This window comes from Spermophilus citellus (genome assembly GCF_964194105.1).
Source record: "Spermophilus citellus genome assembly, chromosome: 1".
NCBI lineage: Eukaryota > Metazoa > Chordata > Mammalia > Rodentia > Sciuridae > Spermophilus > Spermophilus citellus.
This window is the reverse complement of record NC_138182.1, coordinates 230,693,851-230,720,427: the sequence shown is the minus strand read 5'-3', so window position 1 is coordinate 230,720,427 and position 26,577 is coordinate 230,693,851. Positions and strand designations below refer to the sequence as shown.

Here is a 26,577-nt window from a genome sequence, read left to right as displayed (position 1 = left end):
TCCCCATAAGTGCTAAATGAATAGTTGGACAACCAGAGTTCTTGGCCAGCTGAGTCCCTTTCATATCTTATGGTAAGCTTTTCAAATTTCCAGTTCCAGATACAGTCAGTGAAACCCAGGCTGAGAAGGAAAATTTACAAACAACCTGGTTTCATCAACAAATAAATTACAGGGGAGAGAAAAGACGTTTAAGATTCAAAAGACAGCCAGTTGCAATGTTTGAACTTTAGATTCTGATGTTGAAAACTTAAAAAAAAAAAAAAGAAAGAAAGAAAAGAAAGCAAGAAAGCACTCCACTGGATTTGTTCTACATTAAAAAACTAAATAAACAGAAGTATTGTGTCCATCTACAACTAAAAGTATTTTTAACAAAAGAAATATGAACACACACGGTATTTAATATTAAGGAATTGGGTTTTTTTTGTTGTTGTTGTTAAGGTATGATCTTTTAAAATCCTTATCTTTTAAAGTAGAGACACAGAAGCATTTATAAGTAAAATAAAATGATTTCTGAGATTTGCTTCAGAATAAACAGGAATGAGGTGTGGATGGGGTAAAGTTGACCAAAGGTTGATCATTTGGGGGACTGAGTGGCGGAATTGTGGTGGTTCCTTCTTCAGTAATTGCAATCCTGTGTGAATACACAATTTTCCACAATGAAGTTTTTAAAAAGTAAAAAACAATTCCAATTGAATGAACAGAAACTGTCACTGGAATAAACAGTATTCTTGTCTATTTTGTTCTCTACAATATCCCTTAGGCCCTAAACCATGTGTTGGCACACAGGATCCTTGGTGGGCAAATATTGAATGAGCGAACTATGGTCACTCAATTATTATTTGTATATCACAAACTAGACCTCATAAATTATGGTATATGCATAAAGTGGATGTAGTCATTTAAAATAATGAGGTCAGCCAGGTGCAGTAATACATCCCTATAATCCCAGCAACTCGGGAGGCCAACTCAGGAGGCTGAAGCAAGAGGATTGCAAGTTCAAGACCAGCCTGGGCAACTTAGTGACAGCCTTTCTCAAATGAAAATTAAAAGGGTTGGGAAAGTAGCTCAGTGGTAAAGAGCCCCTGGGTTCAAGCTCCAGTTCCAGAAGTAAATAAACAATCAAATTAAATAATGAAGTTACTATATAAATGCTGATAAGGCAATAATGTACAAAATGTGTTCATATACACAGTGTGGTAGCCAGACTCCAGTATGGTCCCCAGTGATCTTCTTTAGTTATTTACATAGTCTCTTACATAGTCTCCTGACAAATTGAATTGCAGCTAGTTTATGTGACCAACAGAACACGGTGGAGGTGACAGCGTGTGACCTCTGAGGAAAGGCATTCCAGCTTCCTCCTTGTTCTTCTGCCTCACTTGTTTTGGAGAAGCCAGCCTTCAAGTCTGAGGTCACACAAGCAGCCCTGTGGAGAGGCCTGTCTGGAGAAGAGCTGAGGCTTCCGGCCGACAGATGGCACTTGCCAGCTTGCGAGTCAGGTACACAAACACTGAATCCTCTGGTCCCAGAAAAGCATTTCAGCTGACAGCAGCTCCAACCAGTATCTTTTTATTTTATTTTTACTTGTAGATAACTTTATTTTATTTATTTTTAGGCAGTGCTGAGAATTAAACCTAGTGCCTTACACATGCCAAGCAAGTGCTCTACCACTGAGCCACAACCGAAGCCCTCCAACCAGCATCTTAACTGTTACTTATGAGATCCCAAAACTTCCTAATCCACAACCACAGACATCATGAAAGTTAGTTAATGTTAGTATTGATTTAAACTACAAAGTCTTGAGGTAAATTATATATATATATATATATATATATATATATATATATATATATATATGTATAACTAATACATAGTATAACTCCTATTTTCAAAAAGCATATAGGTACACAGGCTTATTCATGAATAGAAAACATCTCATCACACAAGGGAGTAACTTGGTTCCAAATTAGGATGTGTGTGGGTAGGGGAGGGTTATGTTCATTCAGTCTATGCTCTTAAACTTTCAAGATTTCATTTATTTATTTATTCATTCATTCATTCATTCATTCATTTATTGGTACCAGAGATTGAACTCAGGGGCACTCAACCATGGAGCCATATCCCCAGCCCTGTTTTGTATTTTATTTAGAGACAGGGTCTCACTGAGTTGCTTAGCACCTCACCATTGCTGAGGCTGGCTTTAAACTCGAGATCCTCCTGTCTCAGCCTCCCAAGCTGCTGGGATTACAGGCATGTGTCACCACACCTGGCTATAAATTTTGTTTTTTTAATTTGGCCCTGGGGATTGCACCCACAGGTACTTTACCACTGTGCTACCTTCCCAGCACTTTTAATATTTTATTTTGAGATATGATCTCACTAAGTTGCTGAGGCTGGCCTCAAACTTATGATCCTCCTGCCTCAGCCTTCTGAGTCACTGAGGTTACAAGAATGTGCCACCATATCTGGCTTAAAGCTATTTTTCAAAAGTTGTAAGCAATGTAGAATTTAGAAAGGTAAGCAACACCTGGCATGGTGGTGCATGCTTGTAATACTAGTTACTTGGGAAGCTGAAGCAGGAGGATGCCAAATTCAAAGCTAGTCTGGGCAACGTGGCAAGACCCTGTGTTAAAAATAAATAAATAGATAAATAAATAAGTAAATAAATAAATGGGACCAGCTCAGTGAAAGCACCACCAAGTCAATGCCTAGCACCTGACCTCCTCCACCCTCCAAGAGTTAAGTAAGCCACAATAGTGGCTCTTCTTAACCCTTCTTGTCTCTTGCATTGTCCTTGACTTTCTGCCATTCTCAAGACTTTGCTTTGTGATGGGCTATGGTTTTAAGACTCTGAGTAGCCTGGACACTAGAGGGCTGGGTTTATTTGAGTTGTAGATGTACACAATACCTTTATTTATTTTACTGTGGTACTAACATTCAAATGCAGTGCTTCACACTTGCAAGGCAAGCACTCTACCACTAGCTACAACCCCAGCCCTGTTGCTATTTTTAATATCCATGTATTTCACTAAGACAATCAACCCCATCACTATACCACAGCTCAGATAGAAGTCCTGACTTAATTATTTATATTTAATACTGCAGCAATGTTGCAATAAATGCTTGTGGAATGAATGAATGAACCACTCACACTGCTGCTGAATGCTGATGGTTTGCCTGGAGTTCACAATGGAGTCCCCAGTCTCTGAGCTGTGGTTTCTGCAGGAGGAGGTGGCCAGTAACTCTGGTCATGCTTAATCTCTCACCAATAAAGACAGAGGCTGGGAAAACAGTCCATAGATAGGCCAACAAGCTTAAACAAGAGCAGTTCCTACCCAAACCAGGAATTCTTCATATATTCCCTCAGTAAAGGTATTTCCTTGGTGTTATCTGAATGACTCAAAATATTTACATTAAAATATAACAACCATCTCTGAGAAGTCTCAAGGCCTGGAGTTGAGGTGATTTGATTTTCAGTCTCTAAGGGCTTGTTTTGTTTTTTTCAGAACTGGGGACCAACGGAGGACTAGACACACACCTTTCACTCATATGCAATCAGAAACCTCTCTGTGAGAAGACACACAAATCCCAGAGAAAACTTGGGGGACAGCAGTGACAACCTTTGATTCTGTCATATATTCCAGTCCACTCCTGGGCCTGCAGAGGGTTAAAGTTTCAGAAACAAAGTTGTAATCACTGAACTATGCATACTGATGAGACAATAGCCTCAGGCTTTTGAAATCTTGATAACCAGGAAATTAATTATAAATTCGTAACTCCTGCTGTGATTGACTGAAGTGATACACAAAAAGTGCCCAGTGAAACAATCCCAATCAACTCAGCTTAGCATTTGTGTCCTGAATAGCAGGACAGCAAATCTCCATTCACTTTCAAAAGAGGAGCCTATTATAGTGAATGAGCCAGTGGAATGCAAAATATTAAAATGTTCAGATATTCTAGGACTTAGATCCTTCAGAAAAATCAAGACTATATAACACAAACACAAGAAAAAAAGACAACTACAACCAAGGCACTTCTCTTCTCAGCCCCACTTTCTCCTACTTCCAATCAGGGTCCTAATTCAGATGGACCAGAAATTTCCCAAGCCACTTCTCCAAGACAAAAAAAGAATTGGTAGTGCACACCTATAATCCCAGAAGCTGGGGAGGTTGAGGCAGGAGGATTGCAAGTTCAAAACCAGCCTCAGCATCTCATTGAGGCCCTCAGCAACTTAGCAAGAACCTGTCTCAAAGGGGGGAAAAAAGGGCTGGGGATGTGACTCTGTGGCTAAGCACCTCTGGGTTCAATTCCTGGTTTAAAAAAAAAAAAAGAAAAGCTTTTATATTAGCAAATATGATTTTATTTCTCAAATCATTTCTTTTCTTGGGGATATAGCTCAGTTGGTAGAGTGCTTGCCTCACATGCACAAGTCCCCGGGTTTTAATCCCAGCAACACACACACAGAGAGAAAAAAAAAATCATTTATTCTCTCTCTCTCTTTTTTTTTTTTTTTTGTAATTCTGAGGATCAAACCCAGGGTCTTCTGTATGCTTAGCAAGCACTCTATTGCTGAGCTACATCCCCAGTGCATCTTTTACATCTTTGAATATAGATTCAAAGGTTTGGTAAAAATGAACCAAGAAATGCACCTATTCTTTTTTTGTTTTTTAGTTGTTGATAGACCTTTATTTTATTTATGTATTTATATGTGGTGCTGAGAATCGAACCCAGTTCGTCACACTACATGCCAGGCAAGTACACCACTGCTCAGCCCCAGCCCCAGCCCCAAGAAATGCATCTATTCTTTTTTTATTATTATTATTTTTTTAAGGTGGACACAATATCTTTATTTTATTTGTATGTGGTGCTGAGGATTGAACCCAGTGCCTCACGCATGCCAGGCGAGGGCGCTACCACTCGAGCCACATTCCCAGCCTCTGCATCTATTCTTTAATAGGCACTTTTGATTAAATTTGGGGGCATCCATACATGGAATACCACCTGGTTATTAAAATTAATGAGGTATAGTGAATGAATGTGTTTAAAAAAGAATAAGTCTGTATTAGCTGATTTTTAAGTTAATTATATGTGCATATATATGTATACATATACATTCTTTTTCTTCTAAAAATTTTTTTGGTGCTGGAGACTAAACACAGGGGCACTTACCACTGAGCCACATCACAGCCCTCTTATTTTTTTAAGAGACAGGGTCTCACTGAGTTGCTTAGTGCCTCACTTTTGCTGAGACTGGTTTTGAACTGGCGATCCCCCCTGCCTCAGCCTCCTGAGCCACCAGGCTTGGCTTACATATATATTCTTTGTGTGTGTGTGTAGTGCTGGGGATTGAACCCAGGGCCTTGTGCATGAGAGGTAAGCACTCTACCAACTGAGCTAGGTCCCCAGCCCACATATACATTCTTAATAGTATAATATACCTATATTTTCCATTAAAAAATTATTATAGAATTCAGTTCTATCAGGGAAATAAGAATGGTTATGAGCAATAAATTAGAAATTTTTTGATTTAGTTCTGTTGGATTTTTTTAAAATCATCAGTATATATTATAAAAATGACTAATAAAGAAATCCAAATACCAAAATAGTTTCATCCACTGGACTGGCCTATAGAAAGTCTGTGGGGCTTCTGTGAAGCCTTTTATCCTGTGTTCACCTTTCCATTTCTCACCTGTGGAGAATAGGAGGACAACCTCAAAGGCCTGCAATGAGATTCAAAGCAGAGCACAGGCAAAGAAAACTAAGGTTAAATGGTAGTGAAAGGAAAAAAAAAAGGCAGAGCAGAAAAGAGGTGTCAATAATCACAGAAAAGAGTGTTCCCTGCCTCACCCTTAAGGGAGTATGTTCCAAGACCCCCAGTGGATGCCTAAACCCCATATAAAGTAGTTTGTTCCTAAGCACATATAACTGTGATAAAGTTTAATTTATAAATTAGGGTACAGCAACTAAAAATAGAACAATTATAACAATATACTTTAATAAAAAAGTTATATGGTGGTGGTCTCTTCTCTCTCCTCCCTCAAAATATCTTTACATATTTTCACTTAAAAGAAACATTCATGGGCTGGGGTTGTAGCTCAGTGGTAGAATGCTTACCTAGCATATGTGGGTTCGATCCTAAGCACCACATCAAAATGAATAAATAAAATAAAGGCATTGTGTCCATCTATACCTAAAAAATATATTTTTTTAAAAAAAAAAAGCATTCACGAGCGCTGGGAATGTGGCTCAAGCAGTAGCACGCTTGCCTGGCATGCGTGCGGCCTGGGTTCGATCCTCAGCACCACATACAAAGACGTTGTGTCCGCCGAAAACTGGAAAACAAATATTAAAAAGTTCTCTCTCTCTCTCTCTCTTAAAAAAAAAAAAAAAAAAAGCATTCACTTTGTGGCTCTTATTAATGAAGGATTACTTGAACACAAGCAGGAGATCCTGCAACTGATAGCCCACATGAATCTGATCGATGAAACAGAACTGGGTAGTGCATACTGCTTGGATTCCCTGGACAAAGAGATGATTCATGACAGCACAAGATTTCATCACACTACTCAGAATAGTGTGCAGTTTAAAAAATTATGTATTGCTTATTCCAGAATTTTACATTGAATATTTTCAGACTATAGTTTGATCATGGATAAGTATGGAAAGTGAAAATCCAGATAAGGGAGAACAGGAATGCTGGAATGGTGAAAATACAACATAATATTTGTGAGTATTTATGAGTGCATAAATGTGCCCAATATTTTATCCTCATGATTTTATGGGGAAGAAATATTATTCTCTTTGTAAAACTGGAATAACCTTCTCTAAAGTAACAAAAACCTCCGTAGGACCTGCACTCAGCCACTAGGTTGTGCTGCTTCTTCAATAAAAATTAAACAATGGGATTTTTTCCCCCTAATCAGATCAGCAAAATTTTAAAAGATTGATGGCATCAAATGTAGATAAGCATTTCAGGAAACAAGTACAAGTTTAGTATTTTGATGGTAAGAAGAATCCTGACTCAGCACAGTAGTGCACGCCTTTAATCCTAGATTGCAAGTTCGAGGACAGCCTCAGTAACTTAGCCAGACCCTGTCTCAAAAAAAAGGAGGGCTGGGGATGGGGATGTGGTTCAGTGGTAAGTGCCCCTGAGTTCAATCCCCAGTACTAAAAAAAGAATACTAAAAGCAATTCAGCAAAATAGCACCCAGCACAAAACATCCTCCACCCATGCTGGGGATGGAACTGAGGGTCTTGGGCATGCTAATGCAAGTGCTCTACCACTAAGCTATACCCAGACCCCCAAAATAGGTATCTGACTTTGGACTTGGTTTTTGTACTTCCAGAAACTTATCCTACAAACTAATTTCAAAGATGTCTGTACACCAATGTACAATGCAGTACTGTTTTAATGCCCCCCCCCAAAAAAGGAGTCTGTATCCTTTAAAAATGGAAGTCAATCTCTAGAACCAGGTGTGGAAAGAATTCTAAAACATACTAAGTGAAAAACAACTGCCACAAAGGAATATGTACAATATTCTTTCTGAAAAAATGGTATAAACATGCGAAGGTTTGCTCTCTAGCATAGCTCCCCCCCCAAAAAAAAAGTCACATTATTTCTTCTTGGAAGAGTAAGGCTGTTGCTTCTTTCTCCTCCTCCCTCCTTCAAACAAACAAAGCAAAATCATAACTCAGAAAGAAGTTGTAGAAAAAGGATCATGTGTTATTTATCAACCAAAACAATCATAAAACCATTTTTAAAGTCACAAATACAACAGGTATATAAAGTCAATCTGGAGTCAGGTACTTCTTTTATTTATTTATTTATTTATTTATTTATTTAGTAGGTGTAGTTGGACACAATGCCTTTATTTTATTTACTTATTTTTATGTGGTGCTGAGGATCAAACCCAGGGCCTCACATGCACTAGGCAAGTGCTCTATTGCTGAGCTACAACCCCAGCCCCAATGGTCTTCTTAAATATGCTGCAAATTCTTGTACATCCCTGCTACTTTCCAAACAGATGGGTTCAAACCCTATGGAGACTCTGCAATTTCATAGCTCGTAAGAGGTGAACAAAACTCACAATAAATATACCAACAATTTTTAAAAATACTAAGTGGTAAATGCTATTTTTAGTTATAAAATACTCTTACTCAGACTGAAGTTAGTAAAAAGTTGTACAAAATTTGTGTTTACATGTTGAAGATCCTCATCGTATTTTTCTTGAATAGTAATACACACAAGAACTCAAAGGATCAATAAAGAAATAACTGAAAATCCCAATAAGTCAACCAGGGAATTTCATTATAAGCTAAACACAAAAAGGCACCAAACATTTTTTTTTTTTTATATACCAGGGATTGAACCCAGGGGTGCTTAACCACTGAGCCACATCCCCAACCTTTTTAAAATTTTGAAACAGATCTCGCTAAGTTGCTTGGAGCCTCACTAAGTTGCTGAGGCTAGCTTTGAACTTGGAATCCTCTTACTTCAGCTTCCCAAGCTGCTGGGATTACAGGTGTGAGCCATAGCACCCAGCACAAAACATTCTTACAGACTTTTCGTTTTAGAAACTATTTTGGCACCTTGTCAAGTGGTAGCAAAGCTCAGTTCAGTAATTCTCATATTCAAGTGCAAAAATGTTACAATGTTTATAAAATGTCTCTGTTCCCATCACCTGAGCTCTTGTTATGGAAACTGAGTAACTTATACTTTTAATAAGATCCCCAGTGATTTTAATGAAGTGCACAAGAATGCTGCTCCCTGAACATTTGAATTCTATCGCCCAACCCAAGCTCACTGCTCACTATTGGTTGGAAATCAGACTCCAACCAGCTCGTTTACCTTGTTAAATTTCCTCGTTTGCAAAGTCAATCAGACTGATGCTCTCTGAAGGCCCTCAAGCCCTAACAAGGCTAAGATGGACCCCAAATGCAGAAGAAATAGTTTCAGTTTGTAGAAGAAACAGTTTCAGATAGAAACCTAGCCTTCACACCAGGTGCAGTTTTTGCAGGTAACTGTGTTCCTGTCTTTCCACTATCTTCTGCATCTTGCTCTGTCAGTTCAGTTTTTAGGATATTTGAGTAGGAGAATTCTCACACACATTTATGTTAATGTGGGAGGCTTTTCTCATGCAAACAAGGAAGCTTCAAGCAATCCTGGGAGAAGCTACACAGACAATGGCCTGTGCTAAGCCCTGCTTGTTTAAGAAATAACAGCCACCTCCCACGTCAGTAAGCAGGCTCCTCAGCTCCTGTAAAACTCCATCTGTAGAGCTGGCAAACTCAATAGGAAGTTTTAACACTTGTTGAACTTGAAGAATAAGAGCTGGATTTCCTGGAGAATTTCTTGGAGGTGAGGGATACTTGCATTCGCTTCACAGTGCGGACACTGCGACAAAGGAGAGCATTCTTCACATGATCCCTGAAATCTTGTGAAACAAAGTAATAGACAAAAGGGTCAATGCAGCTGTTGAGGGTGGACAGACAGAGGGCTACAATGTACAGCGCATAGACATGGCTCTGGCCTTGGCTTTTAATCAGGAAATAATGCACCACGAGCAGAAGGTTACTGGGAGTGAAGCAGATCAAGTACATGGCCAGGACAGTGACAATGAGTTTGATGGCCCTCTTCCTTTTCTTTTCCGAGTGTTCATCCATGGCAGAAGATTGGAGCGTTCTGATCATGAGCACATAGGCAGAGGCTGTGAGGAAGGCTGGGAACATAAAGACTCCAATGGCTAGAGAGAGGAAGTAATTGAACATGTCCCCCACCAACACCTCCTCAGGCAAAACATCATGACAGGTCGTGATGTTAAGGGCTGGGATGTAGATGGTCTGCTTCATGACATACAAGGGGATAGTGACCAGCAATATCAGCAGCCATATTCCCAGGGAGACACCAATAGCAATGTTTGCACTCTTCCTGGTGTGTACCATGGGGTTCACGATGACCCAATACCTTTGCACGCTGAGGCAGGTCATGAAGAGAATGGAACAGTACATATTGCCATAGAAAAAGCCAATGAGCACCTTGCAAAGAGATTCCCCATAGATCCAGTTGTTGCCATGTATGTGGTAGGCAATCTTCAGGGGAAACCAAATAACAGAGAGGAGGTCTGCCACAGCCAGATTGGCCATGTAAATCACAGCAGGGTGCTTCTTCTTTGTTCGGAAGAGAAAGACCCATAGGGCTATGCCATTACTTGGTAAACCAACCACAAATACAGTTGTGAAGACAATTGGAAGAAAGACAGTAGTGAGCTTTCCAGTGAGGAGGGACGTGGAAAACTCATCCACAGAGAAGTCTGGTACCACCGTAACTCCTTTTCCAGTGACTGAAGGGGGCTTATTATGCTTCCCAATAAGACTTCTTCCTTTAGAGGTTCTATTGGATCCTGTGTGAGAAAAGCAGACAAGGGTTATTGCTGAATTGAATGCTTCAGCAGGAAGTCTAGTTTGCTTAAATGAAAATATTTAAAGGAAGACAGAAATATAATATTAGAATATTATACAAAATGCTTATAAGGGCTTTCTTTGGGTGAAGGCACTTTTTTATTGAGAGTTGTGAAGCACACATGGGAAACTTGATATCAAGAAAAGATTTCTTGAAGAAAAATGACAGTTATTTCAATTTATTTTAAAAAACTGCATACTAGCTAGATGTGGTGGCATGTGCCTGTAACCCCGATGACTTGGAAGACTGAGGCAGGAGGATCCAAGTTCAAAGCCAGCCTTAGCAACTTCGTGAGGCCCTGCCTCAAAATGAAAAATAAAAAAAAATAAAAAAGGTCTGGGGATGTGGCTCAGTGGTTAAATACCCTGGGTTCAATCCCAGGTACAAAAAAAAAAAAAAAAAAAAGAAAGAAAAGAAAAAAAAGAAAAACTGTGCATACTCATTAGTTCTTGATTATTCTTACTCATGTGCTTTCATGGGTCAACTAGTAAAAATAAGTTTAGGATCATGAAGTAACTGCTTTATGAACACTTGTGTAAGATAGAAGCCCTACCATGACATCAGGTTTCTAATTATTCATTTTGTAATGGCTGTCTATCCTACTCTGGTCCTGAGCCAGGATCCAGCCTAGCCTTCAGTCAAGCCCTATGCCAGAGCTTGGCAAGGAAGATTCCCAGGATTACAAGGGACATTCCCTCTCCACCCACAAGGAGGGCAGGAATTCCCTTCTTCTGTGCTGGTTTCCTGGAGACCTTTCCATAGCTGCTTGCTGGCAGGCAAGTTTTTGAAGCTCAAGATCACTGGAACAGTGATACCAAGTTTGTGTTCTCATTTTCAAGATGTAACATACCAAGTTTTAACAAATTATGCCTCTTCCCTTACATTATGAATTTAACAATAAAACTCATAAACAAGCCATGCATGATGGCATGTGCCTGGAGTCCCAGCCCCTCTGAGGCAGGAAGATTGCTTGAATCCAGGATTTGGAGGCGGGCCTGGCAACATAGTGGGAACCTCTCTCAAAATAAACAAAAAATCCAACAAACAAACACATCCACTCTTCATCCCTCCCCAAACAAATGCTCTTGGACTTTAGGAGGAAATGAGAACACTAAAGAATATTACTTTAATTATAAAAAACAGTAGGCCTCCACCATGCAGAGACACGTGTACCATAATATTATACCCAGGAAGGATATTATCCCTCTAGTGAGTTCACCTGATAATTCTTATGCTCAGCCACCACTTTTCCTCCTTGTATCTTTGCACTTATGTTCAGCAAAATTACTCACTTCCTAAGGCTTCCCTATGTAGGACCAATAGTGGGTAGCCTGGGTGGAGTGTTGGAGGTTACAGAAGTCAGTATTTCAGTTTTACTTAGTTTTGAAAGGTAGTTTCCCCCAAAGAAATGTCTGGGTCCTAATTTTCAGAATTGTGAAGATTACCTTATTTAGAAAAAGGGTCTTTGCAGATATAATTAGGGATCTTGAGAAAATTATCCTGGATTATCTAGCTAGGCCCTAATCCAGGACAAGTGTCTTTTTAAGAAGGGGAGATTTGAGACAAAGAAGAAGACACAGTAGAAAGTAATGAGAGAATGGAGGCAAAGACTGGAATAATGCCATAGTATAAGACAAAGGACACCAAGGAATGCCTAACAACCACCAGAAACCAGAAAAGGGAAGAAACAGATTCTTCTCTAGACCTCTTGAAGGGAATGTAGTCATCCCAACATCTTGATTTCAGACATCCAGCCTTCCAAAACTATGAGAGAATATTTTTTTGTTTTATGCCAAGAGTTCATGGAAATTTATTATGGTAGCCTCAGGAAACTCATACACTTATGACAGACCTATCTCTATTGTTTCAATTTCTTCTTCTTCTTTTTTTTTTTTACTTTTTTTTTTTTTCTTGGTACCAGGGATTGAACCCAGGTGTACTTTACTGCTAAGCTACATCCCAAGCCCTTTTTATTTTTCATTTTGAGGCAGGTTCTCACTAAATTGTTTAGGGTCTTGCTTAGAGCCTTGATAAGTTTCTGAGACTGTTCTTAAACTTGTGACCCTCCTGCCTTAGTCTCCTGAGCCACTGGGATTACAGGTGTATACCTCTATGCCTGACTATTTCTTTTATAACTTTCCAAAATGAGTTTATTTTGTTTGTTTTTAGTTGTAGACAGAATACCTTTATTTTATTTATTTATTTTTATGTGGTATCAGGGATCGAACTCAGGGCCTCACATGTGCTAGGGAAGCACTCTACCACTGAGCCACAACCCTGTCCTCAAAATGAGTTTTTGAATTAAAAAAAAAAAAAATTATTCTTATGTATTATAGTGTCCTTCAAATACTGAACTCTTACCCATGTAGCTCAGTGATAATGTGCTCTCAGTTCAATCCTTAGTACCAAAAAAAAAAAAAAAAAGATAACCAGACATCTTGGGCCTCTAAGGAAACATGTACCTTATTGTTACCTTTTTGGTAACCCTACCAAAAAGGAACCTGATTTCATTGTCCGAGTCCATCTGGGCTGCTATGACAGAGTACCAAAGAATGAGTGGCTTATAAACAATAGAAACTTATTTCTCACTGTTCTGGAGTATGGAAATCTGAGATCCCGGCCCCAGCATGGTAGAGTTTGAGGGCCCTCTTCCAGTTGCAGATTGCCTGCTTTCGGCTGTATCCATGCACCACAGAAAGGGGGAGCTAGTTCTCCAGCCTTTAAGGGCACAAATAGCATTTACATATGGCTCTTGCCCACCCTGATCTTATTATCTCTCAATGGCCCACTTCCTGATACCATCCCACTAGGAATTAGATTTCAACATGTGAATGGGGGTGGGTTACAAACATACAATCCATAACACCAGTCCAGCACCTGAATCCAATTACCAAATTAATAGAAATAAAGGGCTAATGGGAAACGTTAAATAACACCTCAAGAAGATAGTCAGATTTGGGGAATTGCTACTGGATAAAGGACAATGTTTCTTCAAAGTATAAATTGTAAGGCAAAAAAAAAAAAAAAAAAGAGAGAGAAAAAGAAATGTAGAAGTGAAATTAAAAGATTTTAAAAAAGGAGTGGGACTGTAACTCAGTGATAGAGCACTTACCTAGCATGTACAAGACCCTGGGTTCATTCTCCAGCACTGCTAAAAAAAGATTTAAGATACATGTCACATAATATATGCACTTTATTTAGATGTTGATTCAAAGAAGCCATTAAAATAACATTTATGAGGCCATTAGAAATTTGAACCCTGAGTATTTGATTATATTAATAAATTATTGGCAGACAGATGTGGTGGCATATGCTTGTAATCCCAGTAACACAGGAGGCTGTGGCAGAAGGATTACAAGTTTCAGGCCAGCCTGGACAATTTAACAAGATGCTAGACCATGCCTCAAAAGAAAATAAAAGTGAAGGGAAGCAGGGACTGAGGATATTGTTCTGCAGTGGAGTGATTATCTAGCATATGTGAGGCCCTTGGTTCAATCTCTAGCACAGTTAAAAAAAAATAAAGGTGGCAGGCAGGGGGTTGTTAATAGGTATAATAATGGTATTACATATATGTTTGAAAACAAATCCCTTATCTTTAATGAATACATTATAAAATATTTTAAGATGAAATTTGATCTGGGATTTATTTTAAAATCACAGGGATTGTTGGGCCTCTCGACACAGCTGGTGGGAGTATAGAACAGTATAATCACCATGGAAAATTATCTGGCACTCTTCAAATGGTTAAATTGAGTTACTATATGACTCAGCCACTTACACCTAGGGAATATATCTAAGAGAAGTGAAAACATATGTCCATTCAAAAACTTGTTCATGAATATTCATAGAGCAAACATTATTCATAGTAGTAAAAAATGAAAACAATCCAAATGTCTATCAACAGATGAATACCACAGATGAATCAAGTGAGAAATATCCATACACTGGAATGTTACTTGGCAATGAAAAGAAATGAAGTATTAGCAGGGCAAGGGGTGCATGACATCATCCCAAGGACTCTGGAGACTAAGGCAGGAAGATTGCCAAGTTCAGGTTCAAGCCCAGCCACAACAATTTAGCAAGACCCTGTTTCAAAATAAAAAATAAAAAGGGCTGGGGATGTGGCTCAGTAGTTAAGCACCCTGGGTTCAATCCTCAGTACCAAAAAAACCCCCATAGAAATGGAGCATTGTAGCTGGGTATGGTGGTGGGTGACATTGCCTGAAGTCTCAACACTCCAGAGACTAAGGCAGGAGAATCGCTTGAACCTAGGAGTTAAAGACCAGCTTGAGCAACACAGCAAAAAAAATAGATAAAAAGAAAAATGAATGAAGTATTAATACAAGCTATGACATAATTTTGAAAAAATTATGCTAAATAAAAATATCAGTCATAGAGAACCAAATATTGTGTGATTCTATTTATATTAAATGTCTAGAATAGACAAACCCATAGAGACTAGCTTAATGGTTGTCAGTGACTGGAGATGGGGAGTTTTAGACAGCTAAGGTTTCTTTTGGGATAATAAAAATGTTCTAAAATTGTGGTGAAGGTGCACAATCCAATGAATATACTAAAAGTCATGGGTGAATTGTATGGTATGGAAATCTTAATAAAGCTATTAAAAACTAACCCAGAGCTGGGCCTGGTGGCACATCCCTGCAATCCCAACGACTCAGGAGACTGAGGCAAAGGACAGCAAGTTCAAGGCAAGGCTCAGCAACTTAGTGAGGCGCTAAGAAACTTAGTGAGACCCTATCTCAAAATAAAAATAAAAAGGGCTGGGGATGTGGCTCAGTAGTAAAGAGTCCCTGGGTTTAATCCCCAGTAACAACAACAAGAAAAAAATTAACAAACCCAGAGAGGAGGGGTGAGAAGTGGGTATAGACCAAACAAGTTTAGCAAAAAGTTAACAATCATTTAAGTTGTATGATAGGCACATGAGATTCATTACTAATATTCTATTTCTATGCAGTTAAATTTTTCCATTAAAAACAGCACATATCAATGCAGAAAGTTCATGTGAAGAGAGACTAAAATCTATTTTAAATAAGAATGCTAAAATAAAGAGAGAAAAGGAACAAGGAAATACATTATTAACGAAAGAAAGGGGGCATTGAGTTACGTACAAAAATGAAGAGGAGAAGGTGAAAAAAGAGGACTCATGCGGTATGTATATTTACTGGATCATTATTCAATATAGGAAATAAAAAATGTTAATATCAACATCTACCAAAAAATGTCACAATAATTTGTGACATTTACAGTTCCCTTATAAAAGTATGGACACATTTCTATAGGTTGGCCATGAATAGATTTATTAGGTAAAATTTAAAAAATTATAGGACAGTATTACAATACTGTCTTCCTATTGCTATATTATTTGTGTATAGATAATTCTAGTTGACACTGGACCCATTCTTCCCACCAAATCAAGATAAAACAAGTACTTTGTGTTAACCTTCTTCTTATCCCCTCAACCCAAATGTTCTTTTGCTCTCAACCTTTGGGAGCACAGGCTGAAAAATAAAAGATTTCAACTGTTGGGTACCCTTCCTAAGTATCTTTTAGAAAATGATCTTTTAGAAAATTTCCCCCAGCTGCTTGGGAGGTTGAGGCAGGAGAATCGTGAGTTCAAAGCCAGCCTCAGAAACTTAGCAAGGCCCTAAGCAACTTAAAGAGGCCCTGACTCAAAATAAAATATAAAAAAGGGCTGGGGATGTGGCTCAGTGGGTAAGCATCTCTGGGTTCAATCTCTGGTACCAAAAAAGGAAAGAAAAAGAAAATAGAAAATCTCCAAAGTGTTCTTTCAGGATAAAGTGTTTTCTTGAACAGCTGACCAGCCAATAAGACATTAAGAAGTTAAATACAGATTTCATGAAACATCACCTATCAAAGTTAATTAATAACTCCAAGGCAAACAAAAGGAATCAAGCACAAATTTAAAGCCCCGTCTTCATGTTCATTATTCTCTTCTCTTATGTTATAAATCATTGAAAATATTCCATGTGTCTATCAATAGAAGACTAATTTTTAAAAGGATGATATGGAGCTGAGAATGAATGTCAGGAGTGGTTATTTTACACTGAGGTTGGGATGATTTTATTAAATATTTTCCTGTTTTCATTTGTACCATGGAATGACTGAACCACAGGGGCCCTTTCGGGCTTGGGGCATGGTATAAAGAATAAATGTCTAATAGAAGCTAACTAAGTACCACACTGCCTCTGACCAGCAGTCATTCTATGCAAGTTCCCTCACTTCATTCTTCCTTTGATGTTTACTAATGTTGTTTAGGTGAGAAGACTGGGACGAGATGAGATGATGGAGGCTATGGTAGTGTCCCTGGCTTTCAGGAGTCTATGCCCTGGTGGGGAGACAGAGTTTTTATACACACACACACACATACATACATACTACATTTTAATATATATATACCACATTTTCTTTATCCATTTATCTACTGTATTTACACAAATAATTATTCACAACAATTGTGAGAGAAAAGAGAGAGGGCTGCTGGAGTGTTTTCCTTGACTTGCTCCCTCCCCTATCCATGGTCCTCTACCTACAAAATGAGGTTATTCTAGGCTAGTTCTTTTCTATGATGCAGCCTTTTGGAGTGAGGCTTTGGGGAAGAAAATCAAATCCAATCTGCCCTTTAGAAAACTGGGGAGCACATAGAAGGACCAAGCTAAAAGAAAACAAGCAAAGAGCAGAAAACTTTTGATGATACTCTACTTTGTATCAAAGTCAATTTAATTGCAGGTTGGGAGGAAAGTCTCCTGTTACTTAAAGAACCTAGGAAAGTTACTCTGCAAAGGAGTACAAGTGTGAAGGAGAAATAAAAACCATGGTGCAATATTAAATAGCTCTGGTTAACAAGTAACTTGATTTTTCTTCATGGTGAAGTCAAGTTCACCTTATACTGCAGGTGAATTCTTTATACTGTCCATTCCCAGTCTCACTCTGAAAACAATAATAAGTCAAATAATCAGGGATGTTTCCTATAGAATTATCTGAATCATAGTGTTGAATCATCTATACTCACATTTTTAAATTTTTTTTTCATTTTTTTTATTGGTTGTTCACAACATTACAAAGCTCTTGACATATCATATAAAATTTTTATTCTAATTTATTATACATGACAGCAGAATGCATTACAATTTATATTACCCATATAAAGCACAATTTTTCATATCTCTGGTTGTATACAAAGTATATTTACACCATTTGTGTTTTCATACACGTACTTAGGGTAATGATGTCCACCTCATTCCACACTTATTTCTACCCCCATGGCCCCTCCCGTCCCCTCCAACCCATTGGCCACATCTATAGTTCCTCTAATCTTCCCATTGTTTCCCCTCCCAACCCCACTATGAATCAGCCTCCTTATATCAGAGAAAACATTTGTTTTGAGGGGATTGGCTAACTTTACTTAGCTTTATATTCTCCAACTCCATCCATTTACCTGCAAATGCCATGATTTTATTCTTGTTTATTACTGATAATATTCCTGTGTGTGTGTGTGTGTGTGTGTGTGTGTGTGTGTGTATCACATTTTCTTTATCCATTTATCTACTGAAGGGCACCTAGGTTGGTTCCACAATTTAGCTATTGTGAATTGTACTGCAATAAACATTGATGTAGCTGTGTCCCTGTAGTATGCTGTTTTTAAGTACTTTGGGCAAATGGGTGCAGCCAATATGGAAAGCAGTATAAAGATTATTCCTTAGAAACCTGGGAATAGAACCACCTTTTGACCCAGCTATCCCACTCCTCATTCTACCTTCATATTTTTAAAGTCTGCATACATTAACCTTTGCTCCTGGGTTTTAAGTTTCCAACTTTAAAAGAAAGGCAAATGGAGAGGCACTAATAACAGTTTCAATACTCCCCCCAAATGAATAAATGCCTTTACTCTGATACTGAACAATAAAATGTGTGTCAGTGGTGCAATTTTCAAACTTAGATCAAAACACTCTTTTCTGTAACTCCAGAAAGAAAAGAATCACATTCTACAGTCTAATTCACTGTGATTTGCTCTTTTTACAATGTCTTTTATGTAGAGGATAAAAGTGTGAAACTGCCTTTTACAGCACATCTGCAAATTGCTCAGGGAAATTCAAATCTCCCTTTACCTATGGGAGGCAGTCTCCAAACAGAAGCACCTCAGTCAGCATCACACCCCTAGAGACCTGCTCAGCCAGAGAGATTGTACTTCTAGCAGCGCCAGTTAAAACACCCCCGGAACAGCCCACCCATCAAACTCGGGCGCCAAGCACAAGTTGGCCCCAGAGCACCGCCCTGCACAGCTTCCTTACTCTTCTGTTCCCAGGGCTGGCAGTCTCAGGCCTACGGACCTGAGTAGCCCCCAGCCTGCCCTCTGAATAGCATGGAAGGGCCAGGAATTCCAGAGCCAAAAGGTTACCTAGTCGAACATAAAGCAAGATCCAAGAAATTCCACTTGTAAATCTACCTGACACCCAAATGGCCTGAAAGTCCGGCCTGCTTTTCTACGCAGGTCATCCATCGCTGGGTCTTGGACATTATGGAGCAGACCCCAAAGAAAAAGTTGCAGTGGTTAGAGGGGGGTTCAAAAAGCGAGACAAAAGGCTCCAGGCCGCGGGCTCCCACCCACTCCCCGCTGCCCTGAGCCATCAACTAGCTAATCCACGGCCCCGCGGGACCAGCCCAGAGGAAGTCGCCAGAGTGTGCGAAAAGCTACTAATGACTTAAGTGTTTGCAAAAGAACTAACTCAAGGGAGCAAAGGCCGAGTTCTCAGCGTACCTTTTAGAAGCAGGCACTCCTTTCCTGTCTGCCCTTCCCTTCTCCACACCAATACCTGCGAATTTAAAGTGCCCTGTCCAAGACCCTCTCCAACAAGTGAGTAAGTCCCTGAGGCCACCTCTGCCTTCAGCCGGTCTCCACCGACTTCAGTCACTCCTGGATGTCCCTCCGATGGGTCCTCCAGGTGCAGGGATCCCCCCATTATAGCTACTAAGAGACTGAGGGATTCGCGGGGTAGTAATGGGGGCAGCAAGCTGTTGGTGCACTAGTCCCGCTCCCACCACCTGCCCAGAGTGCCCCAGACTCCAGCTCCTCAGCCGTAGGAGCCCTCCTAGGCTTAGTTTCTTACCTCGGGTGGTCTGACTGCAGGAGGCAGAGGCCGCCAGCAGAATGGCGCCCCCCAGCAGCCACATCAGGCTTCGACTTCGCATCCTTCCTGCAGCTCCGACGCCGGGCGGGGAATCCGCCGCTACTGATTTGAAACTCAGTGTCACACTCGATACACCCTGAAAAAGCCCCTATTTCACTTGCCTCTAATCAGAGACTCTGCGCGCGCTTCCTCAGGTTCGGATCAGTTTCACTGAAACCCGAGCCGTTGAGCGCACCTGAGAGAAGCCACGCCCTGGGACTGGATCGCGCACCTCGGCCCCGCCCCTTCGAACCTTTGGCGCCGAGTCCCCGCCCCCGGCCTCCTGGCCAGGGACTGCCACCCGCCTACTCTGGGTTGTCTTGGCTTGCCAAGGTCTCAGTCACTGCGGGAATCTACGGCCAGACGAATTTGGGCGGGTGAGGTGGTTGCATTGGAATGCAAATGACAGGAAGGCTGAGACCGCGCGGGTCCTTCCGGACTTGGGCAGTGCTTGGAACTACCTTTAACCTTTAATCGTTCCTAAAGAAACAGTGTTGGCAATCTCCCTCACCTGCGCTGAAAATGCCTTGACCAGCCTTACTTTCCATTATCGTTGATGATACGCAGATGGGGGGCTTCCCAGTGTAAAGGGTACTGCGAGGCCAGGAGTGAGTTTCTAATACGGAAAATCAAGGCAGGCAGGCAGGCCCCTGTGGATACCAGGGAAGGTAGCCAGAAAGGGTCAGGGATTAGTTACTTACTCTACCTTGAACAGCTATGACCTTGAACAAACCTCCTCACGCCCGCTAGGCCCTTTGCTCCTCTGTGAACTGGAGCGTGGGAAAACTACCTGAAACTGTTATTGTACTTTAAGTGCCAAGTGCCAACACTTCAAGAACATTATTATCTTGTTTAATCCTCACAGTAACCACACAATAAGTATGGTTACTCTTCCATTTTACAGATCAGAAAATTGAGTTTAGGAAGATTAAATTGCCCAATCACATGGTTCATGTTTTATAAATGTCTATATATTTGAACTTGAGTCTATGGTTGACATTTTCTTCTGTTAATCGCTGCTCTATCCTTGCTTCCACCACGGCCTCTTCTGCACTTGGATCCCATAGTCTAACAAAATACAGGGGTTGGAGGCGTGGTTCAGTGGAGCAGGTGCTTAGCAAGCACAAGGCTCTAGTTTCAATCCCTAGCACATATAGGTGTGTGGGCCAAACACACACACACACACACACACACACACACACAAATGGATAAGGGAAGGAGGAATGTGGAATTGGAAATGGGTGCACAAAGGCCTTCATCCTGTTGATAATATCTTACTTTTTAATTTAATTTTATTTATTTATTTATTTTTGGTACTGAGGATTGAACCTAAAGGGGCTTTACTACTAAGCTACATCTCCAGCCCTTTTTATTTTTTTAATTTGAGACAGGATCTTGCTAAGTTTCTGAGGGTCTCTTTAAATTACTGAGGCTGGCCTCTATTTATTTATTTACTTATTTATTTATTTATTTATGGTCCCAGGATTGAATTTAGGGGTACCCCACCACTGAGCCACATCCCAGCCCTTTTTGTATTTTATTTAGAGACAAGGTCTGACTGAGTTGCTTAGCGCCTCCCTGTTGCTGAGGCTGGCTTTGAACTCATCTCAGCCTCCTGAGCCTTGGAATTATAGACGGGTGCCACCATTCCCTCCCAGCAAGCTTGGCCTCTTTGAACGTGCTATCCTCCTGCCTCAGCCTCCCAAGGATTATAGGTATACACCACCAACATTAGGCATTAATTTACATTTTTAAGGGGAGAATAAAACAAAGTTAACTGTGATCTGTTTAAACTATGTTCTAGAGCTGAGTGCTGTAGTGCATGCCTATAATCCCAGCTTCAGGAGACTGAAGCAGAAATTCAAAACCACCCTGGGCAATTTAGCAAGACCCAGTTTCAAAATTTGTTAAACCCAGTACTGCAAAAAACAAAGTAAAACAAAAATAAAATAAAATATTGTTAGCCAGGCACAGTGGCACACACCTGTAATCCCAGCAGTTTGGGAGGCTGAGACAGGAGAATCATGAGTTCAAAGTCACCCTCAGCAATGGCGAGGTGCTTAGCAGCTCAGTTAGACCCTGTCTCTAAATAAAATGCAAAATAGGGCTGGTGATGTGGCTCAATGGTAGAGTGCTCCTGAGTTCAACCCCTGGTACCCCCCCCCCCAAAATAAAAATAATAATAATAAAATAAAATATTGTCCTGGAAGAACAGAGAGGATACTTGAAGGATTAGCACATTAGAAGAGAATCAGACAGGGCTGGGGCTGTGGCTCAAGTGGTAGAGTGCTTGCCTAGCACGTGTGAGGCACTGGGTTCCATCTTCAGCACCACATAAAAATAAAACCACCTAAAACTAAAAAATAAATATTAAAAAAAAGTTGGGAGGGGGGAGAATCAGACAGCTCCATGAGGCATGGTGCCTTTGGTCCTCGCTACTTGGGAAAAGCTACTTGGGAAAATGGAGAGTTTGAGACAGCCTAGACAATATAGTGAGATCCTGTCTCAAACAAACAAAAAGGAAGAAGAAGAAGATCAGCTCAGACTTGCTTTGACTAGCTCCAGAAAGCAGAAGTAGATGGAGTCACATCTAATTCTTTTAGCTCTATGTAAAAAGAGCTGGTTCCAGTCTTGATGGCTTCCTTCTGAGGGTATGGACTGCTTAACTTCAAAGTCTATAGCAAAAGACCAGAACAGGAGTTAGCGATGGAGTCCAGAGAGCCTCTTGAGGGACCTGAATCCTAATGTTTGCTACTAACTAGCAATAAGCAGTGAAATGCATGGCAAGGTTACAATTGTTGTTTAAATTATTTTAAGGTCTTCTTTAAACTACTTTCAAAGTAGATGAGAAAGCAAAGGGTGTTAGTTAATTTGTAGAAAATAAACAGGAGTGAAGGAGCTAATGGGAGAACATGTCAAAGGAAAAAGGATTAATGGGACAGCTCTTGACAGGGTCCATTGAGGTTGGTGTGAAACTATGAATTATGACTACAGGTATCTCCATTTGTCTGGGAAGCAAGATTCCTTTAGTAGCAAAGGCACATTAAGATAACTTCTGACCAGCTACTGACCCCAGTGCCCACATTAATGTGGGATTCACTTATGAATGAAACCCTCCTAAATAGGACGGCCACCATGACAGTCTAGGCAAGGACCAACTAAGGTCAAAAACTTTACATCTGACCTGAAGGAGGAGTTGAACATTGATTGGTAAAGACTGCTGAAGGAGTCTTTAAACATTTATTAATGTTTGGTAAACATCAAACATTAATAAATTTGGAGACAGGGGACTGGGGTTGTAGCTCAGTGGTGGAGCGCTTACCTAGCACATGTGAGGCCCTGGGTTCAATCCTCAGCACCACATAAAAATAAAATAAATGTATTACGTCCACCTACGACTAAAAAATATAAATAAATAAACAAATAAATAAGTAAATTTGGACACAGCATTGTCTCCTTTATTCTCTGTTTGGAGACAATCCACTCTCTCTTGAGAATACTCTTTGAGCCTTTACTTTGCTTTTACTTTACTTTCAGCTCTCTTTCATATATAACAAAGTTCTCTTGCATGGCTTTGGTATCTAACTTTAAATTTTCTTTCGTCGGAACCAAGGTTTGGGGTTTCAACTCACTGCTTTCCTAAGACATATTACTTTCAGGAGTCCATAATTCTCCCTGGGAGACTAAAATTTGGTGAGTCAGTTGTCAGTGACAATCACTAATTTTGGAACAACCAAAAACCAAATTACCACCATCTCTAAGCCTTTCAGTGTTCAAGATGGAGCTTACATCCGATAAAAGGCCTACATTTTGTATATTGAAGCAACTTCGTGGGTCTCAAATAATTCAGAAAGACAATATTATATAAAATGTCATATTAGCCAGTTGTTTCAGCCTATATCTCTCCTATAAAACACTTTTCCAAGCCATGCATTGTGATGCACTCCTATAATAACAGTGGCTCCGGAGGCTGAGGCAGAAGGATTGTGAGTTCAAAGCCAGCCTCAGCAACTTAGCAAGGCCTAAGCAAGTTAGTGAGACCTTATATCTAAATAAAATATTAAAAAGGGCTTGGGATGTACCTCCATGGTTAAGTGCCCCTGGATTCAACCCCTAGTTAAAAAAAAAAAAAAAAAATTTTTTTCCAAGAAACCCAAGTGAATGGTTAGTATTCCACCTCTTCCCTCTGCACAAACAGGGGCTAATACAAGCAGAGAAATAAAAGAAAGAGAAATAAATAGCCTTTAATAGCCCATGAGAATGGAACACATATTTTCTGAGTAACAGAAATCATGGTTTCTTTTTTTTTTCTACCCCAAAACCACAAAAAAAGTTTCCAGGAAACTGTTAGGTGAATGAGACAATCTCTTTAATGAGACATCTCTGAGGAGCCTCTCATGGCTGTCTCAAGTGCTTTGGGGAATGTAGAAAAAACTTAGCCTTTGAAATCATGAAATTCTATGGCAGGTACTAGCTTCTCTTCTTGCTAACATCTATGTGGGTTAGGGTAAATTATTTACCCTCTCGATGCTTTAGGATCCTAACCAATGAGATAAGATTGATATTTTGTCTAGTTTAAAAGTATCTGAGGATCAAATAGTGACACTGATGGCAAAGTAGAAGTTCATTAAATTTTCTCCTTTTTTCCTTTCTCTGAGGGGTCTTCATCATACCCCACTTGCTCTCCAGCTCTCACGATGCTTGCTCCCAGGGCTGCCCATGCCTCAGTCCAGGGCATCTTTTCCTCCCAGGAAAAGTTGATTTCTAAAAGCAGCACAGGAGCTGACCTTGTCTTGAATGGGGAAGTTTTCCTGACAGGGACAAGGTCACTCCTGCAGGTCCCTCCCCAGGAGAAACACCTGATTCCTATTAGGATGTACTGTCAATCTTTTCATTTTCTCATCTGTGATTATTACAACTGCATCTATAATCTGGGTAAGATAATAGTACCTTTCTTGAAGGGTGATTGTGAGGATTCATTTTGCTAAATGCCCATGAAGTGTTTCTGAGCACAGTGCCTGGCATATAGTAAGCACCCAAGAAATAGGAGCTGATATATGATGACTGCCTTCAACCAGACATCTTCTTTCTAGAGAACACCACATCAGACATCAGCCCTCTCAATTTACATTTTCACTGATATTTTGTGGGATTATGCTTTGAATCATCAAATTTTCAAAAAAAAAAAAAAAAGAAAGAAAGAAAGAAAAAGAATTGGTGAGCAATGTTGTGAGTTAATAATCACAAGAATGTGGTTTCTTCCTGCAGCCTGACCAAAGGAACTGTACTTATTGAATTAAGTTTGCAGATGTTTTTCTGTAACTTGGGGACCCCAGCATTTGTGTTTTAGATGTTGGTGATTCATTTGGCCTGAAGGACCTGGAGTGTTGTGTTCTGTTGAGTCGTAAAGAGCAATGACCACAAGCAACTCAAGACTGTCTGGCTTCCAGGGACTAGAATTTCCCACTTCCTACAATTCCAAGGAGGAATTTAGATAGTGAAGGAAAAAAAAATTGTTTAATTCAAATGAATGCTGTACTCACTTATCAAACTTCCTGGAGAAACAAAGTACCTGAACTCTGAGAACCTGCTCAAATAGAGTCGGGAAGAAAACCTGTGCTCACTGATTCACTGACTTGTTGAGCACACAACCTAGACAACGATAGCACTGACATCTACATGATGAAGCCTACAGTCATTTCTCAAGCTTATGTCACTCAACCTAACTGTAGGATCCAATCCAAGGGATCTCCCCAGCTCCACTTTTTCCTTGGTTCTTCTACTTCACTGGAGACTCGAAGTTAGTTCTTCACTGGTTCCGGCTCACCCTCCTGACCTTTATCTTGTCAAGTGCCCTTGGGTTAGTTCTTGCAAAATATAATTATATAACATATAATTGTAAACATAATTATATAAATATAATAATATAATATCTTTGATCTCATTTAGTCCCATGTTTTTAAATACCATCCATAGGCCAACAACTCCCTAATTTACATTTCTACCCCAGATTTCTCCACTGCAGACATGTAACATTTCCATTCAGCTACTCAGGATCTCCTCTTGGATGTGTCCACTAGCCTATCAAGCATAAGTTCCAAACTAAATTCCTGATCCACCTATCTGTACCTGTACCTGCTCTTTCATGGTATTCCCCATCACCTTAAATTGCTGGACATGGTGGTGCACTCCTGTAATTCTAGGAGGATATCAAGTTTAAGGCTTGCCTGGACAACTCACTGAGACCTTACCTCAAAAATAAATAAATTTAAAAGAGGGAGCTAGGAATATAACTCAGTGATAGACCACTTGTCTAGCATGTGCTAGGTCCTGGGTTCAATCCCCAGTACCACAAAAAAATCAATTAATTATTAATTTTAATTAAATAACTCCAGTACAAGCCTTGATATCATCCCCCCCCCCCCCGCCTTTTTTTGGCACCATGGATTGAACCCAGGGGCGCTTAACCTCGGGGCTACATCCCCAGACTTTTTTATATTTTATTTTGAAATAGGGTCTCGCTAAGTTGCTTAGAGCCTTGCTATATTACTGAGGCTAGTTTTAGTTTTAAACTCATGATCCTCCTGCCTCAGCCTCCTGAGCCACTAGGATTACAGGCATGAGCCATACCTAGCCATCCCTGACTTCTTTATGTTCCATGTCTTACCTAACAGCAAATTCTACCATGCAAGTGTATTCAAAATACAATCCTGGCTTATCATCATTGTCTTTTGCCTATGTTGTTACAATAGTCTGTTAACTTGGCTCCCTCCTTTTGACCATGATGGTCCACTACACCCATCAGTCTTCTCTCGACATAGCAGTCAGAGTAAACCTGTTTAAATGGCCATCAGATCAGTTCATTTTCTTGCTGAAAACTAAAGTGCTCCCCACTTGACTCTGAGTAAAACTCAA

The 26,577-nt window shown here is 40.0% G+C and overlaps 1 protein-coding gene across 2 annotated transcripts; it reads right to left on the bottom strand.

The window, feature by feature from the left end:
* Positions 1–7,969: 7,969 nt before the first annotated feature.
* Positions 7,970–19,948, bottom strand: F2RL1 (F2R like trypsin receptor 1). 2 transcript variants are annotated; one of them, XM_081288060.1, is made up of 3 exons: positions 19,603–19,948; positions 13,569–13,607; positions 7,970–10,397 (listed from the first exon to the last, which is right to left on the bottom strand). In XM_081288060.1, exons 1-3 carry the CDS (start codon positions 19,682–19,684, stop codon positions 9,286–9,288), a joined length of 1,233 nt encoding a protein of 410 aa, XP_081144186.1. In that variant the 5' UTR covers positions 19,685–19,948; the 3' UTR covers positions 7,970–9,285. The 2 variants fall into 2 exon arrangements, with proteins under 2 accessions (XP_081144186.1, XP_081144187.1); XM_081288061.1 differs by lacking the exon at positions 13,569–13,607.
* Positions 19,949–26,577: the final 6,629 nt, after the last annotated feature.